The 27,393-nt window shown below is 38.9% G+C and overlaps 1 protein-coding gene across 1 annotated transcript in view; it reads right to left on the minus strand.

Annotated features, from left to right (window-relative positions):
* Window positions 1-27,393, minus strand: part of znf608 (zinc finger protein 608) — a gene marked incomplete at its 3' end in the record, with an annotated part of 80,033 nt that overhangs the window by 36,177 nt on the left and 16,463 nt on the right. The window contains exon 2 of the mRNA XM_083912147.1: window positions 3,877-4,147. Within this exon, the coding sequence (XP_083768273.1) occupies window positions 3,877-4,147 (271 nt within the window). The remainder of the gene's footprint in view (window positions 1-3,876; window positions 4,148-27,393) is intronic.

Below are 27,393 nucleotides of genomic sequence, written 5' to 3' on the forward strand. Positions count from 1 at the left end.
TCTTTTCAGCACTGTAGCCAGGCTGACAGAGAGCCACAGCTCTATTGAGCCATGTATTCCTATAACCCTCAGTAGTAACGAGACCATGACCTTCTGATAAAATTATAACTATAAGAGACAAAATCAACTCGCTTTGCACCAATTTTTCTTCAAACCCAGGAATCAACCCACAAATTAACCTCTACTATTTCAGCATCAAAGCCTTCTACTTGTCTCCAAGACTCTATTCCAACTAGGTTACTTAAAGAAGTGTTACCTTTAGTTAGCACTCCTGTATTAGATATGATTAACATGTCTTTATCAGCAGGTTATGTACCACAGGCTTTTAAAGTAGCTGTAATTAAACCTCTTCTCAAAAAGCCCAGTCTTGGTCCAGAGGTTCTAGCCAACTATAGACCTATATCTAACCTTCCTTTTCTCTGTTGAGAAATTAGACGCCAATTAGCTGTGTGACTTTTTACATAATAATGAGTTATTTGAGGACTTCCAGTCAGGATTTAGAATGAATCATAGCACTGAGACAGCACTGGTAAAAATGACTAACGACCTTCTAATAGCTTCAGACAAAGGACTTGTCTTTGTACTTGTTTTTCTAGATCTTAGTGCTGCCTTCGACACTATTGACCATCACATCCTGCTACAGAGACTGGAGCATCTAATTGGCATTAAAGGAACCGCATTAAGCTGGTTTAAGTCATATTTATCAGATAGATCTCAGTTTTTACATGTTAATGACAAATCCTCCATGCACACTAAAGCTAGTCACGGAGTTCCACAGGGTTCTGTCCTTGGACCAATTCTTTTCACCTTATAAATGCTTCCCTTAGGAAATATTATGAGGAAGCACTCCTTAAACTTTCATTGTTATGCTGATGATACACAATTATATTTGTTGATCAAACCAGAAGAAACCGATCAGTTAGATAAAATGTGCATTAAGGAAATAAAAAGCTGGATGACCTGCAATTTTCAGATATTAAACTCAGATAAAACTGAAGTCATTGTACTTGGCCCCAAAAACCTTCAAAACTCAACAGCTAAAGATATTGTTACTCTGGATGATGTTATGTTGTCCTCCGTCTGTTAAGAGTCTCAGGTTGGTCCAAAATGCTGAAGCTCGTGTACTAACTAAAACAAACCGAAGAGAACATATTTCTCCTGTATTAGCCTCTTTGCATTGGCTACCTGTAAAATCTAGAATAGAATTTAAAATCCTTCTCCTTACCTATAAAGCTCTTATTGGTCAGGCTCCGTCGTATCTTAAAGAGCTCATAGTACCGTATCACCCGACTAGATCGCTGCTCTCTGAGAATGCAGGGCTACTCGTCGTTCCTAGAGTCTCCAAAAATAGAATGGGAGGCAGAGCCTTCAGCTAGCAAGCTTCTCTCCTGTGGAACAAACTCCCAAGTGTTATTCGGGGGCAGACACTGTCCCCATATTTGAGAGTAAACTTAAAACTTTCCCTTTTGATAAAGCTTACAGCTAGGGCTTATGAGGCCCTTAGGTATGGTGTTATTTCTAAAACTGAGTTTGTTCTGCTTAATGATGCTGCTATAGGCCTAGTCTGCCGGGGGACAATACTTTTCCTGATACTCTGAGCTTCTCTCCTCTCTGTCTGTATCATTTATGTCTCATCAATGCATGTTACTAATTCAACTTCTTCCCCGGAGTTGTTTGTGCTTTGTCGTCTCGCCGGTCTTTGCTGAACGTAGTGGTGCCTGCTGCTGTGGTCCTGCATGACGCTTCTTGCTGCTATTATCGCTGTTACTCATATAAACTATCATTAGTTTATCATTTATAACATTTGTAGCTAAAAAAACACCATCAGTGGTATGTCTCGCTGTATTGTAGCTGCTATTGCCACTACTCATCATTGATCATGTTTGACATAATTGTTATCATTTTCATAATCTATCCCCTTAGCTGTGCTTGTTTCTTGCTGTTCTGCTATATTAACTGCCATAACATATAAGTCATATTCACATTACTATAGATATTATTATAGTTACTGTTAGGCTTTGGTTGCTTGCATCTCAGGAAGTGTGTCTGTCTGTCTCTCTCTGTCCATCTGTGCATCTTTTCTATCTTTCTCTCTCCTTTTCTTCCTCCCTATCCACAGAGCTGGGTCTCTCCGACGTTCCAGCCTGTAACAGGGAAGGTTTTCCACCCATTGCATGCCCCAACGCGCACCTGCAGTGCTGCACGTTCACGTCGTTCAACAGCAACTCAGCAACTCAGCAACTCAGGGAGAGTAAACCGTTAGATTGAAATAAAATAATACTGTCGAAAGTGGTAGCTGAATTAATCAGAGTAACTCGTCAACCAGGCCCCACACACATACCAAAAAACCAGGCCACAAAGGTCTGCTGCTAGCTACATGTGACCGCACTCAGTCCAACACAGGGAGGCTGAGAAAATTCTTAAATTATACTTATTTTTATGTTGAATTAAGCCAAATAGCAGCTAAGAAGGTACACACCATAATAACAAACAATTTCATTATTTTCTTGCTGCTTGGAAACTAGCTCGTCGACTAGGTCGCGTTGGCTTGCTGCTAGATGCTAACAGCATTTCAGCGTTTGCTGCAGTTCAACGTTAAGGTTTTTCAGGAAAGTTAAGAAAAGTTTTCCGACTCTGCAGTGTCTGCAGTGATTGTGTATTACAGATGCCACCAAACGCTGGGACAAATCAGCTGATGACAGCAGCATAAATACTTTTGTGGCAGACTATTTGAAACAAGCCCAAGGAAGGTCTGGTGGAGGGGGGTACAATAAACAAAACCCTGTAAACAAGATGGCGTTTGATACCCCTAAAATGGTGTTATTTTCAACCCTCTCCTCTCCCCATGCTGCAGTGAAAGAAGTGTTTTTAAAATAATTTTTAGTATTCTTAGTTGAATTTTGTTCATTTGTTTAAAAATAAATAGATCAGTCTAATTTCAATTAAAGTTTTGTGTATCATTTGTGTCTTCAATAGTGTGGTACTGAAATTAATGAAATGCTACATTTTGTAAGAGACAATGTCTATTGTCCATTTGTGATCACGTAGCCTATTGCATATTGCCTTAAATTGGATAATGATAGTCTTTACAAAAGGAAAAATTTGGCACTTTTCTCTCGCTCTGGATGTTTTAATATGATGCCAACGTTAAACGCTTAGTAACTAATTCATGGGCCGGATCACAGCTGAATAGGGGGTCATTTGGACGTCATTTCCAGGACGTGGTCACCAGGACGTCCTCTTGACAACATAAATTGGCCGGTATGTGATCGGTCAGGGTCATTAAAAAGCCGTCGAGGTGATGTCTTGATGAGGACGTCCTGGAAATGATGTCTAAAACATCGCTAACTTGGCCTAGTCCGGAACGTCACTCGGACATCATTTGGCTTGCTGCCAGGTGTTTACGCAGAAACCGTCTTAGAACCCATCGACTTCCCGTCTAAACACAGATAAACCTATAGGGGGTAACGGCTAACATTTCAGCACATATCAGGATCAAGACTTCCTCTTTATGAGTTCTTGCAGAGTTCAGTGATTTTACATCTTGATGAGCAACTTGAGACAAAGAAGTTGGAAGTGGGAGATGTCGTGTAGAGACATCTGCATATGAATGCAGATAAATAATAACAAAAGTTAAATCATCTTCTGATGAAAGCGGATAGTTTCCGTTATTGCATGATGGTCGACAATTCCACCTTCACCTTCATTCCACCAATTCTCCCCACAGACTGTTTAACAGAACTCTGCTCAGACATGATTGGTGAATAATAACTCAGACTAGACACAGAAACCAGACCTCTTCTTTGTCATTTGGGGGAACCAGCCCTGTAAAAGTGCTACCATAGCATTCACTAATGAGAGAGAAACACTCCTTACCCTCCTCAGTCTCGTGCCAGACGATGCCCTCCAGGTTGACGCTGGTCCCGGGCTGGCAGGGTCCCAGACAAGCAGAGTCACCCTCCAGTGCTCCTGAGACGCCTCCATCCTGGGTGTTGGTGCCTACAGACCTCGTCCTCACCAACAGCTGCTTGGGGTTGGAGGTGGGCAGGACCGGAGGGGAGAATGAAGGGGCCAATGGCAGAGAGGATCCAGGGGCCCCGGGGTTGCCCGCAGCAGGGGGAGCTGGCACCGTGAACATGGGGTCCACCTGGAGGGGAACGGAGTAGATTCATTTAAAATCATGGACATTTTTACTTCAATTCAATTTAGTAGCTTTGGGATTAATTTTTGTTTCAAGCTTTATTTGTCACATACTAAACAAAGCTTACAGCTCTACACTGTGCAGTGAAATTCTCGGATACCACTCTGTGCTTAAAATAAAAAAGTAATAACGACAAAAAATAGGGTAATAACGACAAAGATAAGGTAATAATGACAAAGATAAGGTAATAACGACAAAGATAAGGTAATAACAACAAAGATAAGGTAATAACGACAAAGATAAGGTAATAACGACAAAGATAAGGTAATAACAAAAAAGATAAGGTTATAACAATGATGAAGATAAGGTAATAACGACAAAGATAAGGTAATAATGACAAAGATAAGGTAAAAACGAAAAAGATAGGGTAATGACGACAAAGACAAGGTAAAAACGTAAAAGATAAGGTAATAACGACAAAGATAAGGTAATAACAACAAAGATAAGGTAAAAACGACAAAGATAAGGTAATAACAACAAAGATAAGGTAAAAACAACAAAATTAGGGTGATAACGACAAAGAATAGGCAATAACGACAAAAAATAGTTAATAACGACGAAGATAAGGTAATAACAACAAAGATAAGGTAATAACGACAAAGATAAGGTAATCACAACAAAGATAAGGTAATAACGACAAAGATAAGGTAATGACGACAAAGAATAGGTAAAAACGACAAAGATAAGGTAATCACGACAAAGGTAAGGTAATAATGAGAAAGATAAGGTAATGACGACAATGAATAGGTAAAAACAACAAAGATAAGGTAAATCATTCATTCATTCATCTTCAACCGCTTATCCCGGGGTCGGGGTCGCGGGGGGCTGGAGCCGATCCCAGCTGACATCAAGCGTGAGGCGGGGTACACCCTGGACAGGACGCCAGTCTATCACAGGGCACATAGGAGGAACAGAGACGGACAACCATTCACACCTAAGGGCAATTTTTAGAGTCATCTATTAACCTAACACGTGCATGTCTTTGGATTGCGGGAGGAAACCGGAGTACCCGGAGAAAACCCACGCAGACACTATGATGACAAAAAATAGGTAATAGGTAATAACAACAAAGATAAGGTAATAATGACAAAGATAAGGCAAAAACGACAAAGTTAGGGTAATACCATCAAAGATAAGGTAATAACGACAAAGAATAGGTAATAGGTAATAGGTAATGACGACAAAGCTAAGGGAATAACGGGGCGCCTGGTGGCTCAGTCGTTAGAGCGGGCGCCCCATATACAGAGGCTAAAAACCTGTGGCCCTTTGCTGCATGTCACCCCCTCTCTCTCTCCTGTTTCCTGTCAAAAGCTGTCACTATCAAATAAAGGCATGAAAAGGCCAAAAAAATTATGAAGATAAGAGTAAAACAAAGATAAGGTAATAACAATTAAGACAAGATTTTTAAAAAAGAAAAAAAAAGACTCATTGAGATTTAAGAAAAAAATAATACAAATTTCCAAGAGTGTCCTGGCCAAGACAGGCAGCAGCAAGTACAGGGAAATAACACAGTTTCAGACACACAAACTAAAAATAATGAAATGGAAACAAGTGAGAAACAACAGTCTGATACCAACCATGAAAAGATAACGTAGATATGATAATAACAACAAAAAGTACAACGAGGATATGATAATAACAATGAAGATAACATTAAGGAAAGGTTCATTCAGGGTTGTTCTGAATATTACTCCAGAAAAAAAAGTGAGGGATTGTGAAAACTTAAAAACATTATTATTCTTGTATTACTGACGTGAATCCAACTGTGGCACATGATCATTTTAATGTTGGATCCCACTTTATAATGGAAGGACGTTTTAAAAGGAGACATTTTCTCCAAATGTCACAACATTCATTATTCTATCTGCAGTCTGCAGTCACCAACTTCCTAATACTGAGTGGCAGCTAATCATCTCTTAACTATATCCAGACTCAGAAAATATATTTTTTTTTCACCCCATCTATTTCCCTTCATCTGGAAAGATTTCACCCTGTTGGGACGAGCCGTTTTCCAGCCAACACATACACACAGAAGCTGCACATTATAATGAGCCACCCCTTCTGCACACAGTGACTCTGCAGCAGTATAATAGGGCTCTAACACAAAAATGCTTTCTCTGTTGACACGGCTAATTAAATTAGCATGCTGTTGAACTCTTCTGTCGGGATATGCAGATTATTTCTAGATTCTTGTGGTCTAAAGATTTAACAAGACATTAAAGGGAAACCTGGGTGTTATTCTCATATTTGTGTCCTTTGTGTTTGTGTTAATTATCAAACATTGTGCTCGCCACCTCTGTTTGGAGGGAAGCCTCATGCAGATTTTCTTTTTATAAAACTTTAATGCGACAGAAATCATCTCGTACAACAGCTACAAGTATTTCCAGTGTTTATGTTTGGACTAAAAGAGTTCAAGATCATTTCTGTTCCACTGAAGTTTTGAAGCTGGAGGAAGGACGGTTGTCAAAAAAATCGATACTCAAAAAATAATCAATAGAAAAATTTGTATCAGATTTAGATACTAACTTGCAAAAGTATCAATACATTTGCCGTCAACCGTGCAGCCCCTGTCTCCTCCAGTTGAAGTGTAACGTCCCCCAGCAGCTCCAGCTCGTATCTGAGCACATGAACGCTGGTTCATCACGTTAACAACACTGAGCTGACTGAACAGCTGCTGCTGCTAGAGGACCTTCACACCAGTTGAAGAAAGCAAAAGTGTCATTGGGAAGTACTTAGCATATGAGGCTAACGACCAGGGAAAGGCTAACGATGTAGACAAGCTGTCAAAGTGTCTTAAATAAAGTGGATTTGGAGTCAGTGAAGTTCCTGTTTTGACAACATTGAAGTATTAAAAAGTTATGTCTGTTAAGTTTTCATTACAAACGGGTGGTCCACCAAACATTGTTATCATTATGCTAACTGAAGTCTGGAGGAGGAATCTATTTACCTATTTACCATTAAATGACAACAAATCACGACCTTTCAGAGCTTATTGCTCAATTAAGCTAGCATCTAATAATCAAAAGTAACGTTAGCAGCGTAGCTAAGCAGCTCATGTCAACAGTCTTGTCCGTCTAACGTTAAGAGACGTTGATTTATCAGGACGACACAATAAAGTGTCTGAAAAGTCAACCAGCAGCGAGACAGAAACAGTGTCAGCTGCTTTACCGACTATATTGAATGAGCAGAGATAATATGGAGCAGAGTCAGCAGAAACACAGCAGATAAACAGGACTGTAGCTGAATACATTAGCATGGAGCAGATCCCTGTTTACACTGTGGAGAAACCTGACTAACAACAACCACTGATTCACCAACTGAACCCAAGGTTTAACCTCCTTCATGGAATCAGTTAATGTCCACAGAAATGAGCTATACAACACAATACAACAAACATTTGTCACATCTATATTCACCCTCCAGTTATGTTTCCTTTCCTATTTTCACTACATCAGACCCCCAAAGCAATTTCAGTCAAAAGCAACTGGACTTGGTTATTTGTCTAGGAAGACGTTTCACCTCTCATCCAAGAGGCTTCATCAGTTCATGTACGCATCTGACCAGACTGGGACTGGTACAACTACCTGACCAAGTTCAGTTGCTTTTGACTGAAATTGCTTTGGGGATAACGATGACCTGGACAAATGAGAACATTCACAGGCTTGGTACATCAGGCAACTTTTTAAAAGTGTTCTTATTGATGTTGTTGTGTTGTTCTAATCTTTATTTTAAAAATCCTGTCTTCATTTTGTGGTATTGAAAATGGTATTGAGTATTTTCCTTGGTATTGGAATCGACTTTGAAATTCTAGTATCAGGACAACCCTAGTTGGAAGCTTGTGCTCCTTATCACAATCTTGTTTCTTGTTAGTCATAACAAAAGTTAGAAAACAGAAAGTAGTCTACTTTGACAAACACCAGGAATGCCCTTTAGAGTGAGAACTTGCAACATTTATTGAACACTGTGGCAACTAGTTACACTATCAGAGCAATGGGGCTGAATATTAACATATTGTGACAAACTCCTGCTGATATCGAAGTGACGCTCACTGCAGACGGGTAAAAAGACTCCTATCACATTTCTACTCTGTGTCGAGTCTGCAGCAGTGGTTCATAAAAGCTCCCTTCTCAGTTTTTTCAAAGCGTGCAAGTGATCTTAACCACTGTGGTCACCATGGTTACACGTAATGAAATACTAAGTCGCCCATAAGAGCCTCGCTCTTATCTCCACCACTTATTCTTATTATTATGCTCCAAATTACAACGACGCTGGGAAATAATTCTGCAGAGAGAGAAATCAGCCTCAATCAGCCATGAGGGATTTTTTCTCGTCATTGTGACTCAATAAAGACTTGACAGATATCTCGCCGCACGATATACTTGAGTGATTTCTCAGTTAAGGTCTGTAAATACTTGAGACAACAGCAGCGATTTGTCAGGTCCGACCACAGAGCTCTTCTGTGGCGTTTTGGTGTCCCAGATAAAGAAGTCGAGCTTCTGTTGTGTTATTATGAAGATCAATCAGTTACTCACAAAAGGTTTCTCTCAAATCTGACAAGAAAATGTCAGAAAAAAAAACAAAAGACTCAGCTGTGCTCTGCTGTTTTTTCTTCTACAGCAGCTTGGGCGGCAGAGGTTACTGCCAAGGTTACAGTTACAGCTGCAGCTCTGTGGACTGGATATCAGCACATATTCAGTCTGAACCTCCCTAATTAACTGTGATGCTGCACCGATGCTTGAAGTCCCCCTCCAGACACGTTTCACCAGTATGTAAAACTATTCTGCTGTGATTAATATTTTGTTTAACACCGTTTTCCAACATGAAACGATTTTGTTGTTTTTTTCTAACTCTGAAAACAGACTGGAAGCAAATCTACTCTTTCTCCCTCGTTGAGGAATTCTGGCTCTGGCCTCGCCATGACAGAAAGAAAAACATCTGAGAGATTAAGCCGCACATGTTTGAGCCTCCGGACTCAAGATGAGAGGATCACTCTCCCACTCTCACTCCACCAAAAGCAGCCAGTAGCACACGTATCGGTGAGTTCAGGTAGCAACGTTTTAGCTTGTTAGCTTGTAATTGACATTTGTAAAAACATCCACATCCATGAAATAACGTCTGTTACGATGTCACAGAGTGTTTCTCTACCACGTGAGCATTTGGGTAGAGCTTTTCTAAAAGCCTCCCACTCCGGTTTCGCTCTGGCGACGCTCTCACAAACTAGTATCTCAGATAGGAACACCTGGAAATGATGGTAAATATACTGGAAATAATATATACATTTCCTGGATTCAGCCCATACTCAGATTGCCTACGTAAACCCGTAGCTGCTTAATTACCAAGCCCCCACCACAGCGACTTCCAGGTTGATCCGATAAGGAAGTGTCAAAAACTGCAGTTCTCTGAGTGTCCACTAGGAGCAGGATTCATAATAGAGCAGTTTCTCTACAGGCCGTTTTCACAGCATAATTAAACCGTTTAAGGCCTGGGACAAAAAAACATTCAAGTCTATATGTTGAGGTCATATCTCCATGACAACACTGAGGGGGCACAGTTTCTTGTATCAGGCTAGTTTTTCTGCAGCGCAGATGGACATTTTGCCTGTGGTGGTCTGTGCACTGGTGGGCGCCTTTTATCTGATAGCTTTATTTCTGGAGCGAGCATCAAGCAATATTGAGTGGGGGAGAGGAGAGAATGAACAGCTAGATGAGCGTGAAGCGGAAATTTTCACTGCTCACGTGCTCCGGAGCTTTGGGTTTCTTTGACGGCTTTTGATTGGCTTTCGAAGTTGTGACTCTCCAGTCTTTAAGTCGTGACGTAACGCCCTTTTAAAGTACTATTGCTGGTCCAGTTCTCGTATCACTACAATTCCACGTTGTTTGAACAGATCTGGGTAAGAGAAAGTGGATCGTACCATGACAGGGTGGGGTTGTCTGTTGTATTTTGGTGGTTAAAATATTGAGTTTCAGCCACATGCTGTCTATGGTTTTGACCATTTTTAAGCAGGTCGAACAGGGGCTTGCGTTTAAAATAAATAAATATAACTCTTACTTTTGAGGGGTGCTGAGACTCAATTTAGGGATGCTTTAGGGATGAGCACCCTAAAAACGGGCTAGACACGCCACTGGTCTCACTGAAGAAAAAAGTGAGCATTTGGAAACAGAAATAGTGTCTTAAAAGGGTGTTACGTCAGACCTACAGACCAGATAGCTTGCTCGGGATATGTTTAAAGATTTCAGAGAAGTGCAACACGGAAACACCTCTCTAGTGACAAACTTTGATCAGATACAAGTCACTACAGTCAGTGAGAGACATTTAAGAGGACAAAAACAGAAGAAAAACACTTTTATGAGTGCAAGGGGAATTTACAGTTTTTCTCGATAGCTAAAACACTAAACCCTGTTGTCTGAACCAATTTCTCTGTTGCCTTAACCCACTGATTGAATCAATCACTCTTTTGGCAAAACCATGAGCACTTTTCACCTGTTTAGACACAACTTCCCAACACATTTTCATTGTGATGCACCTGTGCTGCATAATGGTAAGCACAGGTAGCAAAAGTCAAACATAATTAAAGCACAGTTGTCACTACTTGAACACAACACCTCAAAATTGATCACACTTGTGGCTAATGATGTGAGGGAATATATAAAGTCAGTTCAGAGAGCACTGATTTGTGAGGCACTACAATGGATAGAAATCTGAGAGGAAGAGTTCGTGTGAAAGGAGGTCGAGGTGGTCGAGGTGGTCAAGGTGGTACGTGAAGACAAAGAACAGTAATATCTGATGACATCAGAGCTACTGTGATTGACCATGTTCTTGTCCATGGTATGAGCATGCGGGAGGCCAGACAAAGGGTACAACCAAACATGGGTAGATTCACTGTGTCCACCATAATCCGAAGATTTAGAGAAGAGAACAGGTAATTATCTTTTTTGACATTATAGTACAGTATGTAAATGTTGAGAGCAAATTACTGTTTGACATATTACAGTATATACTGTACCACAGTATACTGTAAGTAAATATATGTTTCAGTACATCACTGTGCCAATGTACTGTAGTATTGTAATGGAGGGTTAGTCTAACTGTCTGTAGGCCTAGTATTCCATGTATATGTTTTGTATCTGCATGTTCTCTTTTTGTAGAATTGAAAGACTGCCACATGGGGCCGGAAGGACAGGTGGCACATGTACACAAGTGGCAAATGCATACAATTTCTGTTTGTTTTGTACAAGTGCTGCGTGTAAATGAACAAAATTTCTGTTTTTTGTCTTTGTGTAAAGTGCTAAATGCACAGGTGTTTTGTTTTGCAAAATGCATTCACCTTCATGTCCTGAGCGTTGTGTTTCCTATTTTTCTATGTAGTGTTTAGTGGTGGCTCAGTAGTGTTTTTAATTTTGATTGACTTGGGGCACGATTTGACAACAAAGTTCAGTTTTGGGCACAGATTGAACTGTTTTGAGGTGAAAGTTTGGTTTTGCAAGAAGAGTCTGAGGTTTTGTGAATGTAGCTTGAAAATTGGGGTTTGTGTTCAAAGTTTAGAGAAAAGGAGAGAAGCTTTCAAGAAATGTGTCTTAGCAATCGAGAAAAACTGTAATATCTTTCATTATTATCTTGTTGATCTTCTGTGTGACTGTCGAAATGTTAAACGAAGTAAAACGTGATTGTGGGTAGAGTTCATTTAGGAAGACGATTGATTTGTGTGAAATGATTCGGTGTGGTATTTCCCCGTGTCCCTATAAAGTTACACCTACAGTGTGTGTGTGTGTGTGTGTGTGTGTGTGTGTGTGTGTGTGTGTGTGTGTGTGTGTTTGTGTGTGTGTGTGTGTGTGTGTGTGTGTGTGTGTGTGTGTGTGTGTGTGTGTGTGACTTGCAGAACAAACACTATTCCCTCCTCTGGTCACCAGCACTTCCTACTCTAACAGCATCTGTGCTGAAGGTATTATGAGGAGCTTTGTTTCAGCTGCACTGCATTTATGTTAAAACCCTGATAAACAATGCAAATTTATTATGCAAAATAGCAATAAAACAAAAGACAGAGGATCCTCTGAGCTGCCTGAAACCGTCTGTTAACTCCCACACAGCTGCTGACAAAGACCACCCAGGACTTCTACCAAATCACAAAGCAAATTAGCTATAAAAGAAGTACCCTTATTCCCCGGTGATTTCTGTTTCTGCTTTTAACGCCTTTTCCTCCCTCAGACACCCAGAATAACAAACTCCATCGCAATTCACACAGCAGCTATAGTCACACAGCAAAACAAGAATAAAAACCCAAGCCCCGCTCCCTCGTGTGTTAAATGCTTCAAACAAATCATCTTTCTCACACTGTTTCTTAATTAAAAAAAAATCCTACAACACACACAAAGAAATCACAGCAACACAACAGCTCCGGCATTAAAGACGCAGGCGTGTGAACGTCATGGGAGATGAGCGCCTGTCTTAATACGCTCATGTTTACGCTCAAGGGAATACTTTGACAGTTTGAGGGGAAACACGCTTATTTGTTTTCTTGCCGAGCATTAGATGAGGCAATCTGTGCCACTCTCCAGTGTCGGTATGACAGAGTCCTGCACACACAAAAAGGTGTGCAAACAGTAAAATATATATTTATATAAATTCACAATAATGTTAATGGGAGAGAGGGCTGTGCTCAGGCAGAAAACTGCTTCGCTTCTCATGTTACACCAAAAACACCCGTGATTAATGAAGAGACTAAATATATTTTTTTCTCTATCCATTTACTTATCTTTATTTTATTTCATTTATTCATTTGAGTATTCTATATACATGTAGATTAGTGTGTATGCATATTTATGTTTATGTGTGTATTTCTTATTCATTGATCTATTTTTTATACCAAAATCAAAATTGAATTGATTGATTTTCGTTTTGTAGTTATGATAACAAAAACTAAAATCACTAGAAAACAACTGTTTTTTTTTCATATTCTCTGACTGGAAGTTTCCATTTCCCCAGTAAAGCAGCTGTGAGGACTAGAAAAAAGTAAACAATGTAATCAATTCAAAGTCAGAGAAAGTGTGTTTGATTTTTCTTTACGGCCCGTGTATCTTTTGGGTCCGTGTATTATGATCAAAAAATTCAAAAATTCTCTGACCGGAAGTTTCCATTTCCCCAGTAAAGCAGCTGTGAGGATGCTGCTGTGTCAGAGAGGGATTCATGCTTCTTCTTTGATATTTGAACTTGTGACTACACATGGTTCAGGTCCTGAGGGCTTTGACTGTTGGGAGTTGGGACTGGTTCTTTCAAAAGTGCCATATCTATCTTTATGACTTATTGTTGTTGAAACGCTAGCTTGTTGCCATAGCTACGGTAAATGTTCAGGTTAGGTTAGTGACAGAGTACCATTATTATTATATGGATATAATACAGAATGACAGCCCATAATACTTTATTGATATACTAAGAGCTATAATTAACGTTAGATATAAGGCCACAGAAACTGTATCATTGTGTTAGCTTATATTAGCTTAGCTTTAATCTTCCAAACAACAATAAGCCATGAAATCCAGCATTTTTTAGCCAAGGGGGCCAAGGGTAGCACGCGGCTAACGTTAATTCCCCGGTGTTAGCGTCCTTTTGAACATCTGCTGTAAACACAAAGCTAAATCGGGCCGTTAAAACAATGTATGGTTACAAAAGTAAGAAGTTAGATTTTAGTTTAACACCATCAAATAAATGTAAACTTCCAGTGGGAGAATATGAAAAAAAAGTATTTTTTTCGTTTTTTGTCTTCGAGGGATTTTAATTTTTATAATCATAACTAGAAAACGAAAATCTAATCAATTCAAGCCAATTCAATTTTGATTTTAGTATTTTAAAACGAAAATAGAATAACCACTCTCAAACTCTTTTGTTTTTTAGTATTCGTTAGTGACTATAAAATCCAATGACCAAAAGATACACAGACCCTTGTTACGTCCATTGAATTTTGTTATGACATCAGATGTACACAGTGCTGGTTATTATAATTTGATTCATCCCTGTTTCAAAAGGAAACTCTAAAAAAATTTACGATGGAAAAAAAAGAGACTAAACAGAAAGCCTTTGCCCCGTGCGCCTTACTTTGCTCCCAGACTATACGCTGTCTAACATGCCTACGCCCTCAACGCACCTGTGCCATACACAGAATAACATTTAGATCTTTTCGATGAAATCCTTCAATGTCCAATATATTTACAAAAGGCCTGCATGGTAATTCAGAGTAAAGAGGACAATAAAACAATAATTTGAGTATTTACAAGCTGCACCTGAATGCACCATGAAGTCCCATCTGAAAACACAGCTTTATCGTCACCTATAAATGTTGATGTACGAATATGAAATTTCACTTCTTGATTCTTAGAAGTGTGTAAATGAATTCTACTTGCACTTTGGTGGCGATCACTCAATAAAAGCACCACGAATAGACCGGAAACCGCGTCAAATGGGATGTGTCCGAATAAGGAAATGTTAATGAAGTAAAACGTGATTGTGGGTAGAGTTCATTTAGGAAGACGAGTGATTTGTGTGAAATGATTCGGTGTGGTATTTCCCCGTGTCCCTTTAAAGTTACATCTACAGTGTGTGTGTGTGTGTGTGTGTGTGTGTGTGTGTGTGTGTGTGTGACTTGCAGAACAAACACAATTCCCTCCTCTGGTCACCAGCACTTCCTACTCTAACAGCATCTATACTGAAGGTATTATGAGGAGCTTTGTTTGTGACCGGAAACCGCGTCAAACGGGATGTGTCCGGATAAGGAAGCTACAGCGAACGGTGTCCGACTGGTGAGACGTTTCATCCAACATGCTAACATAACATTCGACACTGTCACCTGATGTGGCGATCACCGGGACGAGGGAGAAACAACCCATCATTCGCTCTGAAAACTCGACAGGCCTCTTCTACCTAGTTACGGTTGCTAACGTGGGATTGGACAGTTGCTGTTAGCCTCAGCGAAGGGTTAAGTTGGTTTAGTCAGTTTAGTCCAGTGGCAGCTGCTGGTCATTCATGATGATGTTGTGTTGTCCTCCAGCACCACAGTAAGGAATCTGGGTGTTATTTTTGATCAGGATATGTCCTTCGATTCTCACATAAAACTAACAACAAGGACTGCATATTTTCACCTGCGTAATATTGCAAAAATGAGGAACATTGTGTCTCAGAAAGATGCAGAGAAACTTGTTCATGCATTTGTTACTTCTAGGCTGGACTATTGCAACTCCTTATTATCAGGCTGCTCCAATAAGTCTGTTAAGAGTCTCCAGTTGGTCCAAAATGCTGCAGCTCGTGTACTAACTAAAACAAATAGAAGAGAACATATTTCTCCTGTATTAGCTTCTCTGCACTGGCTACCTGTAAAATCTAGAATAGAATTTAAAATCCTTCTCCTTACGTACAAAGCTCTTATTGATCAGGCTCCGTCGTATCTTAAAGAGCTCATAGTACCGTATCACCCAACTAGATCTCTGCGCTCTGAGAATGCAGGGCTACTCGTCGTTCCTAGAGTCTCCAAAAGTAGAATGGGAGGCAGAGCCTTCAGCTACCAAGTTCCTCTCCTGTGGAACAAACTCCCAAATGTTATTCGGGAGGCAGACACTTTCCCCTTATTTAAAAGTAAACTTAAAACTTTCCTTTTTGATAAAGCTTACAGCTAGGGCTTACGATGAGACTTTATTCTGCTTAATTCTGCTGCTATAGGCCTAGTCTGCCGGGGGATAATACTTTTCCTGATACTCTGAGCTTCTCTCCTCTCTGTCTGTATCATTCATGTCCCATCAATGCATATTACTGATTCAGCTTCTTCCCCGGAGCTGTTTGTGCTTTGTCGTCTCGCAGGTCTCTGCTGATCGTGGTGGTGCTTGCTGCCGTGGTCCTACATGACGCTTCCTGCTGCTATTGTCACTGTTACTCATATATACTATCACTAGTTTAATAAACTATAAAATTTGTAGCTGTATCGTAGCTGCTATTGCCACTACTCATCATTGATCATGTTTGCCACCATAATTATTATCATTTTCATATTCTGTCACCTTAGCTGTGCTTGTTTCTACTATTCTGTTGTATTAACTGCCTTAACATATACGTTATATTCACATTACTATAAATATTATAGTTACTGTTAGGCTTTGCTTGCATCTCTGGAAGTGTGTCTGTCTCTCTCTGTCCATCTGCGTGTCTTTTCTCTCTTTCTCTCTCCTTTTCTTCCTCCCCAACCGGTCAAGACAGATGTCCGTCCTCCACAGAGCTGGGTCTGTCTGACGTTCCTGCCTGTTATAGGGAAGGTTTTCGTTGCCACTGTACTCTACAGAGGAATTGTTGGGTCTATGTAAATCATAAATAAGTCATTGAGTGTGGTCTTTACCTACTCTGTAAAGTGTCCTGAGATAACTTTTGTTATGATTTGACACTATAAATAAAATTTAATTGAATTGAATTGAATTCAAGGACGGGAAGCTTGTTTTTCCTGCCTACATCATAAATGTGTTTGTTTATTTATATGTAAATTCTACCCTTCTTTCCTTTTCAAGAAAATGATCTGTGACCTTGTCATACCAACTGGGCGTCTTTTCCAGGGACTTAACCAGTGTCCTCTCAATGGCCAGCAGAGCTAGGCTGCTTCAACGGCCTTGGCTGGAGCTGCTGCGCCAGGCTACTGTGAAGTGTGACCGCCTGTGAGTGTGAGTGATCGTGACGGGGGAGAAGCTCCGCAGCTGCTGCTGCTCGTTGGGGAAAGAAACCGAAGAGTGACATAACAGAGTTACCAAACATAACGCTAGTCGGTTTTAACAAAGTCAAAGTCGCTGGAGATCGGTAAAGTCTCCGGATCAGTTCAGAACAACGGAATGAAAAACTTGGAAAATGCTCCGCTGGATGTTTATTTTTCAAGATCACTGATTCGCTCATTTAGCTGTCAATCAAAAAAGGATTCCGCCTCAGACAGCTCATCCAATCATCATGCAGAAGCCGAGCGTCCGGGCCAACCCACTGCCCCATAGACCCCCAGAGACGCTGAGTGTCCGATGGGCGGGACAAAGCCCAGCATTTATCCAGAAGAGATCCACAACTTCAGAAGAGAAGGAAGTTGCTCCGGTTCCCTGTGGTAAGGAGCTGATTCTGAACAAAAGATGAAGGCTTTCTAGCTCGTATCGAGTCAATGAAATGTACACAGCAGTTCATATTTCACGACTTTTTTTTTCGGGGACATTTTAGGGGAAGCTGGTTTAGTCATATAGGGAGTTGGGAACATAATTTTTAGGAGCAAGGTTGACAAAAATGGTGGTTTCTTTGAATTTTAAAGACGATCTTCTCGAACAATCACTTGCCTGAACTTCGGATTGATCAGAAAAAAAGCTTGTGGGGAATTTGGCTTATTTTGTTATTTGGGTATGATGAGTTCATCTGGTGAATTCAGAGTTATTAACAACATCATTCTTTCACTTTTTGTTCCATGTTTTTCTCTCTCCTCCCAGGAACTGATTAAAACTGTGCATCACCGTTCTCGCCTTCAGGCTTCTGCAATCATCGATTTAAGCCGCTGTGTCTTCTTTCACCGAGTCTCCAGTATATTGTGTTGTTAGTATCTGGGGTTGGGCAACAAAGACCAGAACAACTATATTACTGCTTTCACTAAAGCACACAGAGCACAAAATACACAAAGAGCCAAAGAACAGGAAAATATACACAGACCCCGGAGCGGTGCGCAAACACAGAATCTGTCTTCCTCACTTTATTTCAGACACAATCCTCCACCAACTACCAAACCATGTTACTCCACAAAAAACATTGTTCTTATTTCCACTTGTCCCTTCCAAAAAATAGCACTCTACAAGATCAAATTATTTTACCCTGTCTTCTAAAGATAACAGAATAGGTAATTACAGATAGTTCATTATGTCATTATATGTCGTGATAACGGGATCTCAAGTTTCTCACAATGGCAAGGTAATTATCTCAGAAAAACACTAATATTGTTATCCGTTAACAAATCTACCTTTTGTCTTTATGTGAGAACAAGATATTTATACTTTCTGAAGATAATTAACCAGGAGAAACCCGCACTGTGACCCAGAGATCAGGGAAATGATCTCGGCACAATGTGAAGCCGTTAATTAGCCACAAACCTGGCGTATTACAGACAGCAGCCAACTGACGTCAGTGCTTCTTCCAGGGTCAAGAGTTAACGAGGGCTGAAAGATTAATCTCTTTTTTAATCCAAATGATGATTTAAAACACTGCAGTTCGTAAAACACGACACATTTTTATTAGAAAGGTTAAATATAAAGTGGGAATTTCAAAACAAAGGCACATCTTCTAGAAGGCATCGGTGGTACTGGATGGTTGATCATTGAGTGGATATATTGATGCAGATGGATGGACTGTTACACCACTAACTAAGATGTGTGTTTAAAATCCCCCTCAGGCAGATACAGAGATGGGTTTCCCCAAACGAGTGAGGAGGAGAGTGGTGGACCAGGGGAGCGGCGGACTCTTCTATTAACTCTGCCTCTGACATCAGAAAGGAAACAAAGAGACTTTTTATCCCCTTCATAAAAATCCCTTCAATGCGTCTGACTGCAGAGAAATCATTTATCCATATGTTCATTTATCCATCCCTCCTTTCATCTTTCATTTATCCATCCATCCTTTCATCTTTCATTTATCCTCTGTTCATTTATCCATCCCTCCTTTCATCTTTCATTTATCCATCCATCCTTTCATCTTTCATTTATCCTCTGTTCATTTATCCATCCCTCCTTTCATCTTTCATTTATCCATACATCTTTCGTCTTTCATTTATCCATCCATCCTTTCATCTGTTCATTTATCCTCTGTTCATTTATCGATCTGTTCATTTATCCATCCATCGTTTCATCTGTTCATTTATCCATCCTTCCTTTCATCTGTTCATTTATCCATCTGTTCATTTATCCATCCATCCTTTCATATTTCATTTATCCATCCATTCTTTCATCTGTTCATTTATCCATCCATCCTTTCATCTGTTCATTTATCCATCCTTCCTTTCATCTGTTCATTTATCCATCAGTTCATTTATCCATCCACCCTTACATCTTTCATTTATCCATCCATCCTTTCATCTTTCATTTATCCATCTGTTCATTTATCCATCCATCCTTTCATCTTTCATTTATCCATCCATCCTTTCATCTTTCATTTATCCATCCATCCTTTCATCTTTTATTTATCCTCTGTTCATTTATCCATCCCTCCTTTCATCTTTCATTTATCCATACATCTTTCATCTTTCATTTATCCATCCATCCTTTCATCTGTTCATTTATCCTTTGTTCATTTATCGATCTGTTCATTTATCCATCCATCGTTTCATCTGTTCATTTATCCATCCTTCCTTTCATCTGTTCATTTATCCATCTGTTCATTTATCCATCCATCCTTTCATCTTTCATTTATCCATCCGTCCTTTCATCTTTCATTGATCCATCCATCCTTTCATCTTTCATTTATCCATCTGTTCATTTATCCATCCATCCTTTCATATTTCATTTATCCATCTGTTCATTTATCCATCCATCCTTTCATCTTTCATTTATCCATCTGTTCATTTATCCATCCATCCTTTCATCTTTCATTTATCCATACATCCTTTCATCTTTCATTTATCCATCTGTTCATTTATCCATCCATCCTTTCATCTTTCATTTATCCATATATCCTTTCATCTTTCATTTATCCATCCATCCTTTCATCTTTTCATTTATCCATCCTTCCTTTCATCTTTCATTTATCCATCTGTTAATTTATCCATCCATCCTTTCATCTTTCATTTATCCATCATCCTTTCATCTTTCATTTATCCATCTGTTCAATTATCCATCCATCCTTTCATCTTTCATTTATCCATCCATCCTTTCATCTTTCATTTATCCATCCATCCTTTCATCTGTTCATTTATCCATCCATCCTTTCATCTTTCATTTATCCATCTGTTCATTTATCCATCCAATCCTTTCATCTTTCATTTATCCATCTGTTCATTTATCCAGCCATCCTTTCATCTTTCATTTATCCATCTGTTCATTTATCCATCCATCCTTTCATCTTTCATTTTTCCATCCCTCCTTTCATCTGTTCATTTATCCATCCATCCTTTCATCTTTCATCCATCCATCTTTTAATTTATCCATCCATCCTTTCATCTTTCATTTATCCATCTTTCCCTTCATCTTTCATTCATCCATCTGGTCATTTCTCATTCATCCTTTCATCTTTCATTTATTCATCCCTCCTTTCATCTTTTATTTATCCATCTGTTCATTTATCCATCATTCTTTCATCTTTCATTTATCCATCCATCTTCTCATTTATGATCCATCCTTTCATCTTTCATTTATCATCTGTTCATTTATCCATCTGTTCATTTATCCATCCATCCTTTCATCTTTCATTTATCCATCTGTTCATTTATCGATCTGTTCATTTATCCATCCATCCTTTCATCTGTTCATTTATCCATCCATCCTTTCAACTTTCATTTATCCATCTGTGTATTTATCCATCTGTTCATTTATCCATCCATCCTTTCATCTGTTCATGTATCCATCCATCCTTTCATCTGTTCATGTATCCATCCTTCCTTTCATCTTTTATTTATCATCCATCCTTTCATCTTTCATTTTTCCATCTGTTCATTTATCCATCCATCCTTTCATCTTTCATTTATCCATCTGTTCATTTATCCATCCATCGTTTCATCTTTCATTTATCCATCTTTTCATTTATCATCCATCCTTTCATCTTTCATTTATCATCCATCCTTTCATCTTTCATTTCTCCATCCATACTTTCATCTTTCAATTATCCATCCTTTCATTTATCCATCTTTCATTTATCCATCCATCCTTTCATCTTTCATTTATCCATCCATCCTTTCATCTTTCATTTATCCATCCATTCTCGCATCTTTCATGTATCCATCCATCGTTTAATTTATCATCCATCCTTTCATCTTAAATTTATCCATCCATCTTTTGATTAACGATCCATCTTTTCCTTTATCCATCCATCCTTTCATCTTTTCGATTATCCATCCATCCATCCAGCTTTTCATTTATCCATCCAGCTTTTCATTTATCCATCCATCTTTTCATTTATTCATCCATCCTTTCATCTTTTCAATTACCCATCCATCCATCTATCTTTTCATCTTTCATTTATCCATCCATCTTTTCATTTATCCATCCATCTTTTCATTTATCCATTCGTCCATCCATCTTTTCATTTATCCATCCATCTTTTCATATTTTTAATTATCTATCCCTCCATCCATCTTTTCATTTATCCATCCATCCTTTCATCTTTCATCCATCCATCTTTTAATTTATCCATCCATCCTTTCATCTTTCATTTATCCATCTTTCCCTTCATCTTTCATTCATCCATCTGGTCATTTCTCATTCATCCTTTCATCTTTCATTTATTCATCCCTCCTTTCATCTTTTATTTATCCATCTGTTCATTTATCCATCATTCTTTCATCTTTCATTTATCCATCCATCTTCTCATTTATGATCCATCCTTTCATCTTTCATTTATCATCTGTTCATTTATCCATCTGTTCATTTATCCATCCATCCTTTCATCTTTCATTTATCCATCTGTTCATTTATCGATCTGTTCATTTATCCATCCATCCTTTCATCTGTTCATTTATCCATCCATCCTTTCAACTTTCATTTATCCATCTGTGTATTTATCCATCTGTTCATTTATCCATCCATCCTTTCATCTGTTCATGTATCCATCCATCCTTTCATCTGTTCATGTATCCATCCTTCCTTTCATCTTTTATTTATCATCCATCCTTTCATCTTTCATTTTTCCATCTGTTCATTTATCCATCCATCCTTTCATCTTTCATTTATCCATCTGTTCATTTATCCATCCATCGTTTCATCTTTCATTTATCCATCTTTTCATTTATCATCCATCCTTTCATCTTTCATTTATCATCCATCCTTTCATCTTTCATTTCTCCATCCATACTTTCATCTTTCATTTATCCATCCTTTCATTTATCCATCTTTCATTTATCCATCCATCCTTTCATCTTTCATTTATCCATCCATCCTTTCATCTTTCATTTATCCATCCATTCTCGCATCTTTCATGTATCCATCCATCGTTTAATTTATCATCCATCCTTTCATCTTAAATTTATCCATCCATCTTTTGATTAACGATCCATCTTTTCCTTTATCCATCCATCCTTTCATCTTTTCGATTATCCATCCATCCATCCAGCTTTTCATTTATCCATCCAGCTTTTCATTTATCCATCCAGCTTTTCATTTATTCATCCATCCTTTCATCTTTTCAATTACCCATCCATCCATCTATCTTTTCATCTTTCATTTATCCATCCATCTTTTCATTTATCCATCCATCTTTTCATTTATCCATTCGTCCATCCATCTTTTCATTTATCCATCCATCTTTTCATATTTTTAATTATCTATCCCTCCATCCATCTTTTCATTTATCCATCCATCCTTTCATCTTTCATTTATCCTCTGTTCATTTATCCATCCCTCCTTTCATCTTTCATTTATCCATCCATCCTTTAATCTTTCATTTATCCTCTGTTCATTTATCCATCCCTCCTTTCATCTTTCATTTATCCATACATCTTTCATCTTTCATTTATCCATCCATCCTTTCATCTGTTCATTTATCCTCTGTTCATTTATCGATCTGTTCATTTATCCATCCATCGTTTCATCTGTTCATTTATCCATCCTTCCTTTCATCTGTTCATTTATCCATCTGTTCATTTATCCATCCATCCTTTCATATTTCATTTATCCATCCATTCTTTCATCTGTTCATTTATCCATCCATCCTTTCATCTGTTCATTTATCCATCCATCCTTTCATATTTCATTTATCCATCTGTTCATTTATCCATCCATCCTTTCATCTTTCATTTATCCATCCATCCTTTCATCTTTCATTTATCCATCTGTTCATTTATCCATCCATCCTTTCATCTTTCATTTATCCATATATCCTTTCATCTTTCATTTATCCATCCATCCTTTCATCTGTTCATTTATCCATCCTTCCTTTCATCTTTCATTTATCCATCTGTTAATTTATCCATCCATCCTTTCATCTTTCATTTATCCATCATCCTTTCATCTTTCATTTATCCATCTGTTCAATTATCCATCCATCCTTTCATCTTTCATTTATCCATCCATCCTTTCATCTTTCATTTATCCATCCATCCTTTCATCTGTTCATTTATCCATCCATCCTTTCATCTTTCATTTATCCATCTGTTCATTTATCCATCCAATCCTTTCATCTTTCATTTATCCATCTGTTCATTTATCCAGCCATCCTTTCATCTTTCATTTATCCATCTGTTCATTTATCCATCCATCCTTTCATCTTTCATTTTTCCATCCCTCCTTTCATCTGTTCATTTATCCATCCATCCTTTCATCTTTCATCCATCCATCTTTTAATTTATCCATCCATCCTTTCATCTTTCATTTATCCATCTTTCCCATCATCTTTCATTCATCCATCTGGTCATTTCTCATTCATCCTTTCATCTTTCATTTATTCATCCCTCCTTTCATCTTTTATTTATCCATCTGTTCATTTATCCATCATTCTTTCATCTTTCATTTATCCATCCATCTTCTCATTTATGATCCATCCTTTCATCTTTCATTTATCATCTGTTCATTTATCCATCTGTTCATTTATCCATCCATCCTTTCATCTTTCATTTATCCATCTGTTCATTTATCGATCTGTTCATTTATCCATCCATCCTTTCATCTGTTCATTTATCCATCCATCCTTTCAACTTTCATTTATCCATCTGTGTATTTATCCATCTGTTCATTTATCCATCCATCCTTTCATCTGTTCATGTATCCATCCATCCTTTCATCTGTTCATGTATCCATCCTTCCTTTCATCTTTTATTTATCATCCATCCTTTCATCTTTCATTTTTCCATCTGTTCATTTATCCATCCATCCTTTCATCTTTCATTTATCCATCTGTTCATTTATCCATCCATCGTTTCATCTTTCATTTATCCATCTTTTCATTTATCATCCATCCTTTCATCTTTCATTTATCATCCATCCTTTCATCTTTCATTTCTCCATCCATACTTTCATCTTTCATTTATCCATCCTTTCATTTATCCATCTTTCATTTATCCATCCATCCTTTCATCTTTCATTTATCCATCCATCCTTTCATCTTTCATTTATCCATCCATTCTCGCATCTTTCATGTATCCATCCATCGTTTAATTTATCATCCATCCTTTCATCTTAAATTTATCCATCCATCTTTTGATTAACGATCCATCTTTTCCTTTATCCATCCATCCTTTCATCTTTTCGATTATCCATCCATCCATCCAGCTTTTCATTTATCCATCCAGCTTTTCATTTATCCATCCATCTTTTCATTTATTCATCCATCCTTTCATCTTTTCAATTACCCATCCATCCATCTATCTTTTCATCTTTCATTTATCCATCCATCTTTTCATTTATCCATCCATCTTTTCATTTATCCATTCGTCCATCCATCTTTTCATTTATCCATCCATCTTTTCATATTTTTAATTATCTATCCCTCCATCCATCTTTTCATTTATCCATCCATCCATCATCCACCTTTTCATTTATCCATCTTTTCATTCATCCATCTTTTCATTTATCCATCCATCCATATTTTCATTTATCCATCCATCCATCCATCCATCCATCTTTTTATTTATCCATCCATCCATCCATCTTTTCATTTATCCATCCGTCCATCATCCATCTTTTCTTTTATTCTTGTCCCCATCTTTTCCTTCCTTTCCTCTTCTTCTTCCCTTCGCTCTTCCTTTGTGCTTATTCATTTCTTTATTTCTTCTTATCCTCTTCTCTTCCTATTTCCTCTCATTTTCTTCCTCTCCCTTCCCCTTTGTCCTTAGTTCCTGTCCCCCCTTTCTCCCATCTCCCTTTCCCCGTGCCTCCTTTTCCTTTTCACTCCTCTTTTGTCCCTCTTCGTGTCCTCATGTCCTCCTCCTCTCCTCTCTTCTTAAATCCCCCAGTGAGCAGCCACACTGACGCTTTTTTCCACAGGCAGAAATCATCCCTGTTTTATTGTCAGGCGGCTGAAAGAGGATGCAGTGTGTGTGTGTGTGTGGGTGTGTGTGTGTGTGTGTGTGTGTGTGCGTGCGCGTGTGTGTTTGCATGTGAGCGACTGTGTGTTTGCGTTGCAGGTGATTTTTGTGTCTTTGCAGATGGTAGCCATCTTTTTTTCCTATTTTGTCTCTCCAGCCTCTCGAATCTCTCTGCTCTTTTTCCCTCCTGCAGGATGACTATGAGAGCACGCAAACACACACACACACACACACACACACACACACACACTGCATGACAAGCTCTAATGGCATGACATTACTCACTGCCATAATAACTCCTGCTGCTGGGAAACATCTGAAAACTAACAACCGCTTTCTCTCCGTCAACAAACACCAGCGCCGCACAATCAACCGTTAACAATAATTACCTTCTACGCAAATTCATCTCCCAGAGTTGTGAGTGTTTGCAAGCAGCGTTTTCATAATGACATCATTATAAAGCATCTGAAGTGAGACAGACATCGCAGGCTCACTATCTGGCAGCTGATGTAAGACTGGAGGCACTTTCAATAGAGAAGACAGTCCAATAACCGTCACAGCCGCTGACATGTTACTCACAACCAACAGGACACGGAAAGAGCCAACGCTTGGGACCTTTTATCTGTAATAACACTGCAACCAGTGTGACAGTTAGTTCCCAGATGTGCCCCTCCTACAAATGTTGAATTAATTTATATATAACTAAAGTAATGCCCCTCAGGTTATGTTTTCAATCAACGTGAGGACACGCTCAAATTAACTGTCCTGTTTTCCTGCCGCCGTGAGCAAATGGCTAAGGTCAGCAGAAGGCTAAACTATCAGTATTTGTTATGCGTTTGTCGTCGACTCTTTTAGACACTGATAATAAATGTGTCAACGACTGTCAAAGGGGTAATGCTGCCACCTGAACAGAGACGTGACGTGTGAGACGTGAGAGGATGTGTATGTGTAAATGTAAACACAGCAGAAGTGCCAGGCGGTTAGGCTACAGGCAAACCCCTGCAGCAGAGCAGGAGCCAAATCTGGGTGTTTGCATCACTCAGTGCGTTTATATGCAGTTTAAAAACCTGATTATATTCGGATTAAGGCAATAATTCCATTTTCTCAAACGCCATGTAAACACCGTACCCAGGGTAAAATCTAGGGCTTCCTCCAAAATAGCCAACCAAGCACTGGTGGACCAAAAAATCATTAGCAGACCAAAATTCCACTCATCCACGATGAACATGACCTTATACATACAAACGACGTTAGCCTAGCTACCTGAATATGCTCCAACCTATGGTTCCAACATTCTCCTTGCTGATAATTTGCTGGTGTCATTAACAGGCGGTAGACTTATAGCATGCGGCTATGCACACTTTAAATAATGGTTATTAATTATGTTGAATTGTGTTGCCCAAGTAAATTTGAGTTTTCATACCCCTGTTAACAGACCTTGATAACTCCTTCAGTAATCTGAGTTCTTATGCATATAAACAGCATTCTCGGATTATGATAGAGTAACGCGTCTGAACATGCTCCGTGGGTTATAACTCACCCTCCCCTCCCAAGCCCCCACCACAGCAACTTCCTGGTTGATTCAATACAGAAGTGCAAAAAACTGCAGCTCTCCGAGTGTCCAGTAGGAGTAGTTTGCACAATAGAGCAGTTCCTCATTGACCCCATGTTAAACAGGCCGTTTTCACAGCATCATTAAACCTGTTTAAGGCCTGGGACAAAAAAACATTCTTGTCTGTATGTTTATGTCATATCTCCATGACAACACTGAGGGGGTGAATTTTTTTTGTCACAGGCTAGTTGTTATTTTATTGGAGGTTAATAATTAGGGGCGTGGTCTCTTGAGTGACAGTTAGCCTCTAGCCCTCACTTCTCCTCGGAGGCTAGTTGTCAGGATTAACATCATTAGCATGCTAATTCCGTTATCGCGACCTGGACTGCGGTTATTCGTGTGGTGATGTTACTATAAGCGACAAAATGGTTTGCTCTTCGATCA

The sequence above is a fragment of the Echiichthys vipera genome (genome assembly GCF_963691815.1).
Source record: "Echiichthys vipera genome assembly, chromosome: 4".
NCBI classification, from domain to species: Eukaryota; Metazoa; Chordata; class Actinopteri; order Perciformes; family Trachinidae; genus Echiichthys; species Echiichthys vipera.